This window comes from Oncorhynchus tshawytscha, unplaced genomic scaffold, assembly GCF_018296145.1.
Source record: "Oncorhynchus tshawytscha isolate Ot180627B unplaced genomic scaffold, Otsh_v2.0 Un_contig_1044_pilon_pilon, whole genome shotgun sequence".
In the NCBI taxonomy this organism is placed as follows: domain Eukaryota; kingdom Metazoa; phylum Chordata; class Actinopteri; order Salmoniformes; family Salmonidae; genus Oncorhynchus; species Oncorhynchus tshawytscha.
This window is the reverse complement of record NW_024609788.1, coordinates 495,001-510,167: the sequence shown is the minus strand read 5'-3', so window position 1 is coordinate 510,167 and position 15,167 is coordinate 495,001. Positions and strand designations below refer to the sequence as shown.

Sequence of the window (15,167 nt, the reverse complement as noted above, 5' to 3'; positions counted from 1 at the left end):
TCCTGTTACCCTGACTGGCTGGGCGTATTGTCTGTGACACTGAGCGATAGGACAGAAGAGAAGTGTGTGTGTGTGTGTGTGTGTGTGTGTGTGTGTGTGTGTGTGTGTGTGTGTGTGTGTGTGTGTGTGTGTGTGTGTGTGTGTGTGTGTGTGTGTGTGTGTGCATGTGCGCGTGTGCGCGTGCGTGTGCGTGCATGTGTGTGTATGTGTGTGTGTGTGTGTTGCCACAGCAGGTTTCTAGCCCATCAAGTTGGCATTGATTTGTTCTTTATTGAACATGAACTTTCCACTCAGAGAATGTAACTGGAACCTTGAATAACACTTTGTCCTTTCAATTACTTTGGACTTTTTTTCTCTCTCTGTCTTTGTCCCTCCCTCCCTCCCTCCCTCCCTCCCTCCCTCCCCTCCCTCCCTCCCTCCCTCCCTCCCTCCCTCCCTCCCTCCCTCCCTCCCTCCCTCCCTCCCTCCCCCTCCCTCCTCTCCCTCCCCCTCCCTCCCTCCTCCCCCTCCCTCCCCCTCCCTCCCTCCCTCCCCCCTCCCTCCCTCCCTCCCTCCTCCCTCCCTCCCTCCCTCCCTCCCTCCCTCCCTCCCCCCTCCCTCCCCCTCCCTCCCCTCCCTCCCTCCCTCCTCCCTCCCCTCCCTCCCTCCCTCCCAGACCAACCTGTTAGACCTTAAGGAACATGCTTCGTCCCTGGCTTCCTCCGGTCTGAAGAAGGACTCTAAACTGAAGAGTCTGGAGATGTCTCTGGAACAGAGGAAAGACGAGTTCATCAAGATGGAGAACCAGCTCAAGAAGGTCATCTTTTTTCTCACCCTTTAATAAAACCACCTACTGTATCACTGAACTGAGAACAGTTCTTACTAGCCTTACTCCCCAGCCTTGTTGCAGTCAATGACATGGGCCTGACACTGAACTGAGGTCAGCCCTTACTAGCCTACTCCCCATCCCTGTTGCAGTCAATGACATGGGCCGTACACTGAACTGAGGTCAGTTCTTACTAACCTCACTCCCCAGCCCTGTTGCAGTCAATGACATGGGCCTTACACTGAACTGAGGTCAGTTCTTACTAACCTCACTCCCCAGCCCTGTTGCAGTCAATGACATGGGCCTTACACTGAACTGAGGTCAGTTCTTACTAACCTCACTCCCCTGAGGTCAGCCTTGTTTGCAGTCAATGACATGGGCCTTACACTGAACTGAGGTCAGTTCTTGGGCCTTACACTGAACTGAACCTCACTCCCCAGCCTTGTTGCAGTCAATCTTCCAATGAACTTCCACTGAGATCAGCTATTAACCTACACCATGTCTCTACCCCATTCAACTTCACTCACAGGTCTCAGACTGCTTTCAGGTCAGTTCTTAGCCTTGTCCCAGTCAACTCTATAGCCGCCCCACAGCATTAGGATCAGTATAATGCCTCTCAGTAGACCTGTGCAAACAATTATCCTGCCTGTTATGTGATGTCGAGTCAAGCAGTCAGATCTTAGATGAACACTCCAGCCTGCCCCATTCAACTGCACAGCCTTCAAACTGCTCTCAGACCAGTTCTTAGCTATGGCCCCAGTCCTTTACGAGACCTGTCCAGTGTGTGAGCCAGTGTTGTGATGTCGAGTGGAGAAGACAGCCACTGACAGATCCCCTACTCATCCTGCCAGTGGAATGACACTCAATTCTGGGACTAGTCTGTCAATCATGCTGTAATGTGTGTGTGTCTGTGATCAGACTCCTGACTCTCCCTCCTGTCCTTAAAGTGTCAATGTTGATTCACTTTCATCTCCTCCTGTTTCTCATGTCATTGTGTCTTCCTTTCCATTTCCTCTCTTCCTGCTCTCCTCCTCCTCTTCTCTTCCTTCTTCCTCTGCTCTCCTCTCTCCTCTTCTCTTCCTGCTCTCCTCCTCCTCTTCTCTTCCTGCTCTCCTCTCCTCCTCTTCTCTTCCTGCTCTCCTCTCCTCCTCTTCTCTTCCTGCTCTCCTCTCCTCCTCTTCTCTTCCTGCTCTCCTCTCCTCCTTTCTCTTCCTGTTCTCCTCTCCTCCCTCCTCTCTTCCTGTTCTCCTCTCCTCTTCTCTTCCTGTTCTCCTCTCTCTTCTCTTCCCTGTTCTCCTCTCCTCTTCTCTTCCTGTTCTCCTCCTCTTCTCTCTTCCTGTTCTCCTCTCCTCCTCCTTCTCTTCCTGCTCTCTCCTCCTCCTCTCTTCCTGTTCTTCTCTCCTCCTCTTCTCTTCCTGTTCTCCTCCTCTTCTCTTCCTGTTCTCCTCCTCTTCTCTTCCTGTTCTCCTCCTCTTCTCTTCCTGTTCTCCTCTCCTCTTCTCTTCCTGTTCTCCTCCTCTCTCTTCCTGTTCTCTTCCTCCTCTTCTCTTCCTGTTCTCCTCTCTTCTCCTCTCCTCTCTTCCTTCCTGCTCCTCCTCTTCTCCTCTCCTCTCTTTCTCTTCCTGTTCTCCTCTCCTCCTCTTCTGTTCTCCTCCTCTTCTCTTCCTGTTCTCCTCTCCTCCTTCTCTTTCCTGTTCTCCTCTCCTCTCTTCTGTTCTCCTCCTCCTCTCTCTTCCTGTTCTCCTCTCTCCTCTCTTCCTCTTTCTCCTGTTCTCCTCCTCCTCTTCTCTTCCTGTTCTCCTCTCCTCTCTTTCTGTTCTCCTCTTCTCTTCCTCTCTTCCTGTTCCTCCTCTCTTTCCTGTTCTCCTCCTCCTCTCTTCCTGTTCTCCTCCTCTTCTCTTCCTGTTCTCCTCATCTCTTTCCTGTTCTCCTCTCCTCCTCTCTTTGTTCTCCTCTTCCTGTTCTCTTCTCTTTTTCTTCCTCTCTCCTCCTCTCTTCCTGTTCTCCTCTTTAAATCCTGTTCTCCTCTCATCCTCTCTTCCTCTTTCCTCTCTTCTCTCTTCTTGTTCTCCTCTCTTTCTGTTCTTCCCTCCTCTCTTCTTGTTCTCCTCTCCTCCTCTCTTCCTGTTCTCCTCTCTTCTGTTCCCTCTCTTCCTGTTCTCCTCTCTCTCTTCTTGTTCTCCTCTCTTTCTGTTCTCCTCTCCCTCCTCTCTTCCTTTCTGTTCTCCTCTCTTTCTGTTCTCCTCTCCTCCTTTTCTCCTCGTTCTCCTCTCCTCCTCTTCCTGTTCTCCTCTCCTCTTCTCTTCCTGTTCTCCTCTCTCCTCCTCTCCTCCTCTCCCTGTTCTCCTCTCTCTTCTCTTCTGTTCTCTCATCTCTCTTCCTGTTCTCCTCTCCTCTCTTCCTGTTCTCCTCTCCTCCTCTCTTCCTGTTCTCTTCTCCTCTTCTCTTCCTGTTCTCCTCTCCTCTTCTCTTCCTGTTCTCCTCTCCTCTTCTCTTCCTGTTCTTCTCCTCTCTTCCTGTTCTCCTCTCCTCCTCTCTTCCTGTTCTCCTCTCTTCCTTCCTGTTCTCCCTCTTCTCTTCCTGTTCTCCTCTCCTCTTCTCTTCCTGTTCTCCTCTTCTCTTCCTGTCCTCTTCTCCTCTTCTCTTCCTGTTCTCTCTCCTCTTCTCTTCCTGTTCTCCTCTCCTCTTCTCTTCCTGTTCTCCTCTCTTCCTGCTCTCCTCTCATCCTCTCTTCCTGTTCTCCTCTCCTCTTCTCTTCCTGTTCTTCTCTCATCCTCTCTTCCTGTTCTCCTCTCCTCTTCTCTTCCTGTTCTTCTCTCCTCTTCTCTTCCTGTTCTCTCTCTCTCTCTTCTGTTCTCCTCTCCTCTTCTCTTCCTGTTCTTCTCTCTCCTCTCTCTTCCTGTTCTCCTCTCCTCCTCTCTCTTCCTCTTCTCCTCTTCTCTTCCTGTTCTCCTCTCCTCTTCTTCTTCCTCTCCCTCTTCTCTTCCTGTTCTCCTCTCTCTTCCTGTTCTCCTCTCCTCTCTCTCTTCCTGTTCTCCTCTCCTCCTCTTTCCTGTTCTCCTCTCCTCCTCTCTTCCTGTTCTCCTCTCTTTCTGTTCTCCTCTCTTTCCTCCTCTCCTCTCTCTTCCTGTTCTCCTCTCTTTCTGTTCTCCTCTCATCTTCTCTTCCTGTTCTCCTCTCCTCCTCTCTTCCTGTTCTCCTCTACTCCTCTCTTCCTGTTCTCTTCTCCTCCTCTCTTCCTGTTCTCTCTCCTCTTCTCTTCCTGTTCTCTCATTCTCTCTTCCTGTTCTCCTCTCCTCCTCTCTTCCTGTTCTCTCTCCTCCTCCTCTTCTCTTCCTGTCCTCTTCTCCTCTTCTCTTCCTGTTCTCCTCTCCTCTTCTCTTCCTGTTCTCCTCTTCTCTTCCTGTTCTTCTTCTCCTCCTGCTCTCCTCTCTCCTCTCTTCCTGTTCTCCTCTCCTCTTCTCTTCCTGTTCTCTCTCCTCCTCTCTCCTCTCTTCCTCTCTTCCTGTCCTCTTCTCCTCTTCTCTTCCTGTTCTCCTCTCCTCTTCTCTTCCTGTTCTCCTCTCCTCTCTTCCTGTTTCTCTCTCTCCTCTTCTCTTCCCTGTTCTCCTCTCCTCTTCTCTTTTCCTGTTCTCCTCTCTCTCTTTCTCTTCTCTGTCTTCTCTCTCCTCTCTCCTCTCTTCCTGTTCTCCTCTCCTCTTCTCTTCCTGTTCTCCTCTCTCCCTCTTCCTGTTCTCTCTCCTCTTCTCTTCCTGTTCTTCTCTCTCCTCTTCTCTTCCTGTTCTCTCTCTTTCTGTTCTCCTCTCCTCCTCTCTTCCTGTTCTTCTCTCTCCTCTCTCTTCCTGTTCTCCTCTCTCTCCTCTCTTCCTGTCCTCTTCTCCTCTTCTCTTCCTTTTATGTTCTCCTCTCCTCTTCTCTTCTGTCCTCTTCTCCTCCTCTCTTCCTGTTCTCTCTCCTCTTCTCTTCTCTCTCTCCTCTTGTCTTCCTGTTCTTCTCTCATCCTCTCTTCCTGTTCTCCTCTCCTCTTCTCTTCCTTTCTTCTCTCCTCTTCTCTTCCTGTTCTCCTCTCTTCCTGTTTTCCTCTCCTCCTCTCTTTATATGTCCTCTTCTCCTCCTCTCTTCCTGTTCTCCTCCTCCTCTCTTCCTGTCCTCTTCTCCTCTTCTCTTCTGTTCTCTCTCCCTCTTCTCTCTTCCTGTTCTCCTCTCCTCTTCTCTTCCTGTTCTCCTCTCCTCCTCTCTTTCCTGTCCTCTTCTCCTCCTCTCTTCCTGTTCTCCTCTCCTTCTCTTTCCTGTCCTCTTCTTCCTCTTCTCTTCCTGTTCTCCCTCCTCCTCCTCTCTTCCTGTTCTCCTCTCTCTTCTTTCCTGTTCTTCTCTCCTCCTCTCTTCCTGTTCTCTCTCCTCCTCTCTCCTCCTCTCCTCTTTCTCTTCCTGTTCTCCTCTCTCCTCTCTTCCTGTCCTCTTCTCCTCTTCTCTTCCTGTTCTCCTCTCCTCTCATTTCTTTAATCATTCCCACTGTATCTCCATCATTTTTTACTCTCTCTATTTCTTGTCATCTTTTTCTCTCTGGCTTGTCTCTCTCTCTCTCTGTCTCTCTCTGTTAATCTCTCTGACTCTCTCTCTCTCTCTCTCTGTCTCTCTCTCCCTCCTCTGTTCATCTCTCTCTCTCTGTTCATCTCTCTCCCTCCCTCTGTTCATCTCTCTGGCTTGTCTCTCTCTCTCCCTCCCTCTGTTCATCTCTCTGGCTTGTCTTTCTCTCTCCCTCCCTCTGTTCATCTCTCTCTGTTCTTCTCTCTCTCTCTCTCTTTCTGTTCACCTCTCTGGCTTGTCTCTCTCTCTCTCTCTCTGTTCATCTCTCTGGCTTCTTTCTCTCTCTCTCTCTCATCTCTCTCTCTGTTAATCTCTCTGACTCTCTCTCAATTCAATTCAATTCAATTCAAGGGGCTTTATTGGCAGGGGAAACGTGTTAACATTGCCAAAGCAAGTGAGGTATATAATATACAAAAGTGAAATAAACAATAAAAATGAACAGTAAACATTACACATACAAGTTTCAAAGTTTCAAAACAATAAAGACATTACAATGTCATATTATTTATATATATATATATATATATATATATAGTGTTTTGTAACAATGTACACATCTCTCTCTCTCTGTTCCTCTCTCTGACTCTCTCTCTGACTCTCTCTTTCTCTGACTCTCTCTGTTCTCCTTCCCCCCTCTCTCTCTCTCTGTTCCTCTCTCTGACTCTTTCTCTGGCTGTTCCTCTCTCTCCGACTCTCTCTCTCTCTGTTCCTCTCTCTGACTCTCTCTCTGACTCTCTTTCTCTGTTCTCTCACTTTCTCTCCCCCCTCTTTCTCTCTGTTCCTCTCTGACTATCTCTCTGACTCTCTTTCTCTGACTCTCACTCTCTCCTTCCCCCTTACCTCTCTTTCTCTCCTGTTCCTCTCTCTCTCTTTCTCTCGCTGTTCCTCTCTCCGACTCTTTCTCTGACTCCGCTCTCTTTCTCCCTCTCTCCCATCTCTCCCTCTCTCTGTTCCTCTCTCTGACTCTCCTCTCTCTGTTCTCTCTCTGACTCTCCTCTCTCTGTTCCTCTCTCTGACTCTCCCTCTCTGTTCCTCTCTCTGACTCTCTCCCTCTCTCTGTTCCTCTCTCTGACTATCTTTCTGACTCTCTCTCTCTCCCTCTTTCCCTCTCTCTCTCTCCCTCTCTCTGTTCTCTCTCTCTGACTCTCTCTGTTCCTCTCTCTGACTCTTTCTCTGACTCTCTCTCTGTTCTTCTCTCTTCCCCTATCTCTCTCTCTCTCCTCTATCTGACTCTCTCTCTGTTCCCTCTCTGACTCTCTCTCTGTTCCTCTCTCCTCTATCTCTCCTCTATCTGACTCTCTCTCTGTTCCCCTCTCTGACTCGCTCTGTTTCCCCCTCTCTCTCTCCCCTCTATCTGACTCTCTCTCTGTTCCTCTCTCTGACTCTCTCTCTGTTCCTCTCTCTCTCCCTCTATCTGACTCTCTCTGTTCCTCTCTCTGACTCTCTCTCTGTTCCTCTCTCTGTTCCTCTCTCTGACTCTCTCTGTTCCTCTCTCTGTTCCTCTCCTCCCTATCTGACTCTCTTTGTTCCTCTCTCTGACTCTCTCTCTGTTCCTCTCTCTCTCCCCTCTCTGACTCTCTCTCTGTTCCTCTCTCCCTCTATCTCTGACTCTTTCTCTGTTCCTCTCTCTGACTCGCTCTTTATCTCTTCCCCCCCCTCTCTCTTTCCCCCTCTCTCTCTCTCTTTTCCCTCTCTCTCATCTTTGTCAGACCATCCCTAATCCTGTAAGTGCACCGTCTCAAATGCCCTGCATCAGTGTGACCAGCAAAGCATTTACCATCGTCAGTGATTGATTGAGGGTGTGTATGCATTCTGTGCACACCCGTCAGTGATTGATTGAGGGTGTGTGTAATTCTGTGCACACTCGTCAGTGATGATTGATGCCTCTGCATTCAGTGTGCACAATTGATTGCATTTACTGTGTGATTGACTGTGTGTGTGTATGCATTCTGTGCACACTCGTCAGTGATTGATTGAGGGTGTGTGTATGCATTCTGTGCACACCCGTCAGTGATTGATTGAGGGTGTGTGTATGCATTCTGTGCACACCCGTCAGTGATTGATTGAGGGTGTGTGTATGCATTCTGTGCACACTCGTCAGTGATTGATTGAGGGTGTGTGTATGTTTGTTTGCGTGCACAAGTTCCCGATCATATCCATTGATCTAGCTAGCTTGACTTCTATCCCCAGTGCGCTAGCTGCAGTGCCATCCTAATGCATGATGGGTATGCCTGATTCTCCCTCGCTGGTTTAGATGTAGGTCACGGGCTTGACAACGCCCCTTGACAACGCGGTGGGAATGCCAGCTGTGTTCATGTTCTGAAGGCCTGTGTGTGGGACTGTACCTGAGTTGTTCTGTGTTAAACAACACTAGTCAGCTGTATCCAGGGCTTGTATAGTGGTCAGTACTGTAACGTGTCCCTTCACCTCAGATGACATTGAGGGCACTACAGCTGCCCCAGTGTTTGATCACTTACCAAGAAGTCTCTAGAAACACTACTCACATATCTCTCCTTCACGCCTTCTTACCTCTCTGTCTTGTCATCCTCCTTTATCTCTCTCTCTTTCTCTCTCTCTCTCTCTCTCTCTTTTCTCTCTCTCTCCGTCACTCTCTCTCCGTCTCTCTCTCTCTCTCTCTTCTCTCTCTCTCTCTCTCTCTCTCTCTCCGTCTCTCTTCTCTCTCTCTGTCTCTCTCTCTGTCTCTCTCTATCTGTCTCTCTCTCTGTCTCTATCTCTGTCTCTCTCTATCGTCTCTGTCTCTCCCATCTGTCTCTCTCTCTCTCTCTCTCTGTCTCTCTATCGTCTCTCTCTCTGTCTCTCCGTCTCTCTCTCTCACGTCTCTCTCTATCTGTCTCTCTCTCTCTCTCTCTCTCTGTCTCTCTCTATCTATCTCCGTCTGTCTACTCTATCTGTCTCTCCATATATCTATCTCCATCTCTTTGTGATCGTCTCTCTGTCTCTGTCTACAGTCCTGTCTCTATATCTGTCTCTCTATCTAGTCATCTATATCTCCTCCAGTCTCTGTCTGGACCTGGTAATACCACTATCTCTCCGTCTCTCTCTCTCTCTCTGTCTCTCTGTCTCTCTGTATCTGTCTCTCTCCTCTCTGTCTCTCTCTCTCTCTGTCTGGACCTCTAGATCTCTCTGTCTCTATCGTCTCTCTCTCTGTCTCTCCGTCTCCTGGTCTCTCTGTCTCTCCATCTCTCTCTCTCTGTCTGTCTCTATCTCTAGATACCACTAGTCATCCATCTCTCCCGTCCAGTGTCTCTCTCTCTCTGTCTCTCTCTCTCCGTCTCTCTCTGCCCGCTCCAATGAAAGCGCTGCCTGGCTGGTAGTGTGTGTGTGTGTGTGTTCACACAGGCCTGCATCCCCTCCAGGGTGTTTGTGACAGGTTGGACAGCTGACGTTTTCACAGATTGGACGAGACATTGCTGCCATGACCTGACAGTGTGTGTGTGTGTGTGTCTGGAATGAGTGTGTCTGGTGTGTGTGACCGGACAGGCGTGTGAGGTGTCAGGAAGCACTCTGGGAATTCTCTGGATGGGAAAGGGAACGTCAGCAGCGTTTATTTTATATTCCTGTTCTGTTTTAGCTTGTGTGTGTGTGTGTGTGTGTGTGTGTGTGTGTGTGTGTGTGTGTGTGTGTGTGTGTGTGTGTGTGTGTTGCTGGACCTGCAGAGCACAGCCTGTGGGAGAGAGGAGACAGGGTCCACACACACTCATTCCACTCCTTGCCCCCGCAGCAGACAGCGACACACACTTCTCCAATGAGACACTCATCGTCAGCACATCGATGCTCTCACACTGGTAATACATGGTATCAAACACACACTCTTTGTGTCTGTCACACACTGGTACACACGCTTAGGTATTGTTTTCCATCATCAGTATTGTTTGACACCCAAACATTCTGTACATGGTCCTCTCAGGCTCATCCTCAGCACTAACATGGACCAGCGGGCCCAAAGCAATATTCATCTACAGCTGAGTGTCTGTACACCTGGTGTGTGATACCACATAGTGACATCCTCTCTCTCTCTCTCTCTCTGTCTGGATCTCTCTCACCTCACTCTCTCACACACACACACACACACGAGCAACAGTTCCACTACAGGGCTGAGAGACGTCCACAGCTGTGGTTCCTCCACACTATAAGACCGTTGTGAGATCCATTTCCTTTTCCATCGTTCTGTTTCCTCTCCCATGGAGGAGTTGTGACTGTCCCTCCCTGACACGGTGTCCTGGTTTACAGTCCCCACTGGGACTAATAGTGTCCCCATTCGGAAACACCCTAGTCATTACCTCATCCCTCCGGTGTCTGTATGAACCTGGTAGGTACCACTATAGTCATCCATCTCACCTCATCCCCTCCAGTGTCTGTATAGACCTGGTAGATACCACTATAGTCATCCATCTCACCTCATCCCCTCCAGTGTCTGTATGGACCTGGTAGATACCACTATAGTCATCCATCTCACCTCATCCCCTCCAGTGTCTGTATAGACCTGGTAGATACCACTATAGTCATCCATCTCACCTCCCTCTCATCCCCCACTATCATCAGTGTCTGTATAGACCTGGTAGATACCACTATAGTCATCCATCTCACCTCATCCCCTCCAGTGTCTGTATAGACCTGGTAGATACCACTATAGTCATCCATCTCACCTCATCCCCTCCAGTGTCTGTATAGACCTGGTAGATACCACTATAGTCATCCATCTCACCTCATCCCCTCCAGTGTCTGTATAGACCTGGTAGATACCACTATAGTCATCCATCTCACCTCATCCCCTCCAGTGTCTGTATAGACCTGGTAGATACCACTATAGTCATCCATCTCACCTCATCCCCTCCAGTGTCTGTATAGACCTGGTAGATACCACTAGTTTCTAGTGTCCTCGACTAATAGTCGTGTTAGTTCATGGTTATTGGCACACACACACACACACACACACACACACACACACACACACACACACACACACACACACACACACACACACACACACACACACTGGCTCGTCTCTCAGTCCTCCCCGCGGGCAACATGGTGCTGGCGGTTTCCGTGGAAACCTGTCCAGCCCTGTCATTGGTTCAGCTCCAACCCTAGACATCTAAATATCTTATTAAAGGTTTTAAATGTTATATCTAACAACATCCCAATAACATTCAGAGGCTGGTCTGAGTAGAAGGCCAGACCAGAGACTTTAGAGACCAAGGGAAGATAGTTTGGCCTGACTGTGTCGAGGCCAGATAGAGAAACATGCTGTAGTCTGTCTGACTGACCTGACTGATCTACCTGACTGATCTATCTGACTGACTTATCTGACTGACCTGACTGATCTATCTGACTGACCTGACTGATCTATCTGACTGACCTGACTGATCTACCTGACTGATCTACCTGACTGATCTATCTGACTGACTTATCTGACTGACCTGACTGATCTACCTGACTGACCTGACTGATCTATCTGACTGACCTGACTGATCTACCTGACTGATCTACCTGACTGATCTATCTGACTGACCTGACTGATCTACCTGACTGATCTACCTGACTGATCTACCTGACTGACCTGACTGATCTACCTGACTGACCTGACTGATCTACCTGACTGACCTGACTGATCTATCTGACTGATCTATCTGACTGACCTGACTGATCTACCTGACTGATCTATCTGACTGACTGATCTGATCTACCTGACTGATCTACCTGACGGATCTATCTGACTGACTTATCTGACTGACCTGACTGACCTGCCTGATCTATCTGACTGACCTGACTGATCTACCTGACTGATCTACCTGACTGACTATCTGACTGATCTATCTGACTGACCTGACTGATCTACCTGACTGATCTACCTGACTGATCTATCTGACTGATCTACCTGACTGACCTGACTGATCTACCTGACTGATCTATCTGACTGACCTATCTGACTGACCTGACTGATCTACCTGACTGATCTATCTGACTGACCTATCTGACTGACCTGACTGATCTACCTGACTGATCTATCTGACTGACCTATCTGACTGATCTACCTGACTGATCTATCTGACTGACCTATCTGACTGATCTATCTGACTGACCTGACTGATCTATCTGACTGATCTATCTGACTGATCTACCTGACTGACCTGACTCATCTACCAGACTGATCTATCTGATTGACCTGGCTGACCTGACGGATCTACCTGACGGATCTGTCTGACTGACCTGACTGATCTATATGACTGATCTATCTGACTGACCCGACTGATCTATATGATTGACTTAGCTGATCTATCTGACTGACCTGACTGATCTATCTGACTGATCTATATGATTGACCTAGCTGATCTATCTGACTGACCCGACTGACCTGACTGACTTGACTGATCTACCTGACTGACCTGGCTGATATATTTGACTGATCTGGCTGACCTGACTGATCTATCTGACTGACCTGACTGATCTATCTGACTGATCTATATGATTGACCTAGCTGATCTATCTGACTGACCCGACTGACCTGACTGACCTACCCGACTGACCTCACGGATCTACCTGACTGACCTGACTGATCTACCTGACTGATCTGACTGACCTGACTGATCTACCTGACTGACCTGACAGATCTACCTCACTGACCTGACTGATCTACCTGACTGACCTGACTGACTTGACTGATCTACCTGACTGACCTGGCTGACCTGACTGATCTATCTGGCTGACCTGACTGATCTATCTGACTGATCTATATGATTGACCTGGCTGACCTGACTGATCTACCTGACTGACCTGACTGATCTACCTGACTGACCTGACTGATCTACCCGACCTGACTGACTCTGATCTACCTGACTGACCTGACTGACTTGACTGATCTACCTGACTGACCTGACTGATCTATCTGACTGACATGACTGATCTATCTGGCTGACCTGACTGATCTATCTGACTGACCTTTCTGACTGACCTGACTGATCTTTCTGACTGACCTGGCTGAAATATCTGACTGACCTGACTGATCTACCTGACTGACCTGACTGATCTACCTGACTGACCTGACTGACTTGACTGATCTACCTGACTGACCTGGCTGACCTGACTGATCTATCTGCCTGATCTATCTGGCTGACCTGACTGATCTATCTGACTGACCTATCTGACTGACCTGACTGATCTTTCTGACTGACCTGACTGATCTTTCTGACTGACCTGACTGACCTACCTGTCTGACCTGACTGATCTACCTGACTGATCTACCCGACTGACCTGACTGACCTGACTGATATACCTGACTGACCTGTCTGATCTATATGATTTATCTGACTTACCTGTCTGACTGACCTGACTGATCTACCTGACTGACCTGACTGATCTGTCTGACTGACCTGACTGATCTACCAGACTGACCTGACTGATCTACCTGACTGATCTACGAGACTGACTTGACTGATCTGTCTGACTGACCTGACTGATCTGTCTGACTGACCTGGCTGAAATATCTGACTGACCTGACTGATCTGTCTGACTGACCTGACTGATCTACCAGACTGACCTGAAGAATCTGTGGTGTAGGTGTATTCCCAGCTCCATATCTAAGAGGCTGTCTCTCTCTCTCTCTCTCTCTCTCTCTCTCTCTCTCTCTCTCTCTCTCTCTCTCTCTTTCTCTCACCCCTCCATATCTAAGAGGCTGTCTCTCTCTCTCTCTCTTCTCTCACCCTCCATGCCCTTGTCTGCAGTAGTCATAGCAGCACTGCCACTTTTATTCTAGACATTACTGTGGACTGATTCACCCTGTCCTCCAGACTGACTCCGTTCACTGTGAGGGGAAATTGACTTAATGATTTCACATTAGACTGACCAGTTAAGTTTAAACTAAAGCCTGTAGTGTCTAAACTTAGTTCCCTGCTCAGGGCCAGTAGACATTAATGGGACTTGAATAAATGGGATGGAGTATGTGGAGACACGCTTAGACGCTTAGACAGGCAGATTTATGTGGAGTACACACACACACACACACACACACACACACACACACACACACACACACACAGACACACATTAGAGACCGTAGTCATTTTCCCCAGTCCTTTTCTCTTCAGTGCGTGTCCCAGCCCTGGTCTGATGTCACAGGGTTAGCTGAGGTTGTGGCAGCATGTGGAACACACTCAACAGTGCTGGGACTGTCACTACGTCCTCCATGACACGTCCCTGTCCCCTAGCCAGCCTCTTGGTCTGGGACTGGACACCACAGACAGCTAACCCTGAGGGCCCAAGACATGGGACATTAACCAGCCCAAGTCAGCTTAGCCAGCTTCTTCACCTGCCCCCTAGAGAGCCCCCTAACCAGCCCCGTACACCCAGCCTCTTCTCTGCCCCCTAGACAGCCCCCTAAACCAGCCCCATACACCCAGCCTCTTCTCTGCCCCCTAGACAGCCCCCTAACCAGCCCCATGCACCCAGCCTCTTCTCTGCCCCCTAGACAGCCCCCTAACCAGCCCCATACACCCAGCCTCTTCTCTGCCCCCTAGACAGCCCCTAACCAGCCCCATACACCCAGCCTCTTCTCTTCCCCTAGACAGCCCCTAACGAGCCCCATACACCCAGCCTCTTCTTTTCCCCCTAGACAGCCCCCTAACCAGCCCCGTACACCCAGCCTCTTCTCTGCCCCCTAGACAGCCCCCTAACGAGCCCCATACACCCAGCCTCTTCTCTGCCCCCTAGACAGCCCCCTAACGAGCCCCATACACCCAGCCTCTTCTCTGCCCCCTAGACAGCCCCCTACACCCAGCTTCTTCTCTGCCCCTACCCAGCCCCATACCTCTTCTCTGCCCCCTAGACAGCCCCCTAACCAGCCCCTACACCCAGCTTCTTCTCTGCCCCTAACCAGCCCCATACCTCTTCTCTGCCCCTAGAGAGCCCCCTAACCAGCCCCTACACCCAGCCTCTTCTCTGCCCCTAGACAGCCCCTAACCAGCCCCATACACCCAGCCTCTTCTCTGCCCCCTAGACATCCCCTAACCAGCCTCTTCTCTGCCCCCTAGACAGCCCCTAACCAGCGCCATACACCCAGCCTCTTCCTCTCCTACTGGGCCTTGACGTCACAGACAGCTAACCCCCTCTATACCCCCTCTATTCCCCCTCTATACCCCCTCTATACCCCCTCTATACCCCCTCTATTCCCCCTCTATTCCCCCTCTATACCCCCTCTATTCCCCCTCTATTCCCCCTCTATACCCCCTCTATTCCCCCTCTATACCCCCTCTATTCCCCCTCTATTAACCCCTCATCACCCCTCCCATGGTTAGAGCAGGTGCCTGGCTCTCGTGAGCTGTGTGTGTGTCTCCGTTCACCCCCACCCTAGCACGGTTTCTATCTGTTGGGTTTGGGCGTGGCCTGCGGGTGTGGCCTGCGGGCGTGGCCTGCGGTTGTGGCCTGTGGGCGTGGCAGTGTTGGAGGCGTGGCCTGCGGGCGTGGCCTGCATGGAACTGAAAGTAGGAGAAGAAAGAGAAACATACATAAAGTTGGAGGCGTGGCCCTCCCTGTCCTCAGGTCAGTGTTGGAGGCGTGGCCCTCCCTGTCCTCAGGTCAGTGTTGGAGGCGTGGCCCTCCCTGTCCTCAGGTCAGTGTTGGAGGCGTGGCCCTCCCTGTCCTCAGGTCAGTGTTGGAGGCGTGGCCCTCCCTGTCCTCAGGTCAGTGTTGGAGCGTGGCTCTCCCTGTCCTCAGGTCAGTGTTGGAGGCCTTAGAGCTGCTTCCAGGGCTAACACAGAGG

The 15,167-nt window shown here is 50.1% G+C and overlaps 1 protein-coding gene across 1 annotated transcript in view; it reads left to right on the top strand.

The window, feature by feature from the left end:
* Positions 1 to 655: 655 nt before the first annotated feature.
* Positions 656 to 15,167, top strand: part of LOC121845896 (ELKS/Rab6-interacting/CAST family member 1-like) — a gene marked incomplete at its 5' end in the record, with an annotated part of 386,989 nt that continues 372,477 nt past the window's right edge. The window contains 1 exon segment of the mRNA XM_042318115.1: positions 656 to 796. Within this exon segment, the coding sequence (XP_042174049.1) occupies positions 656 to 796 (141 nt within the window).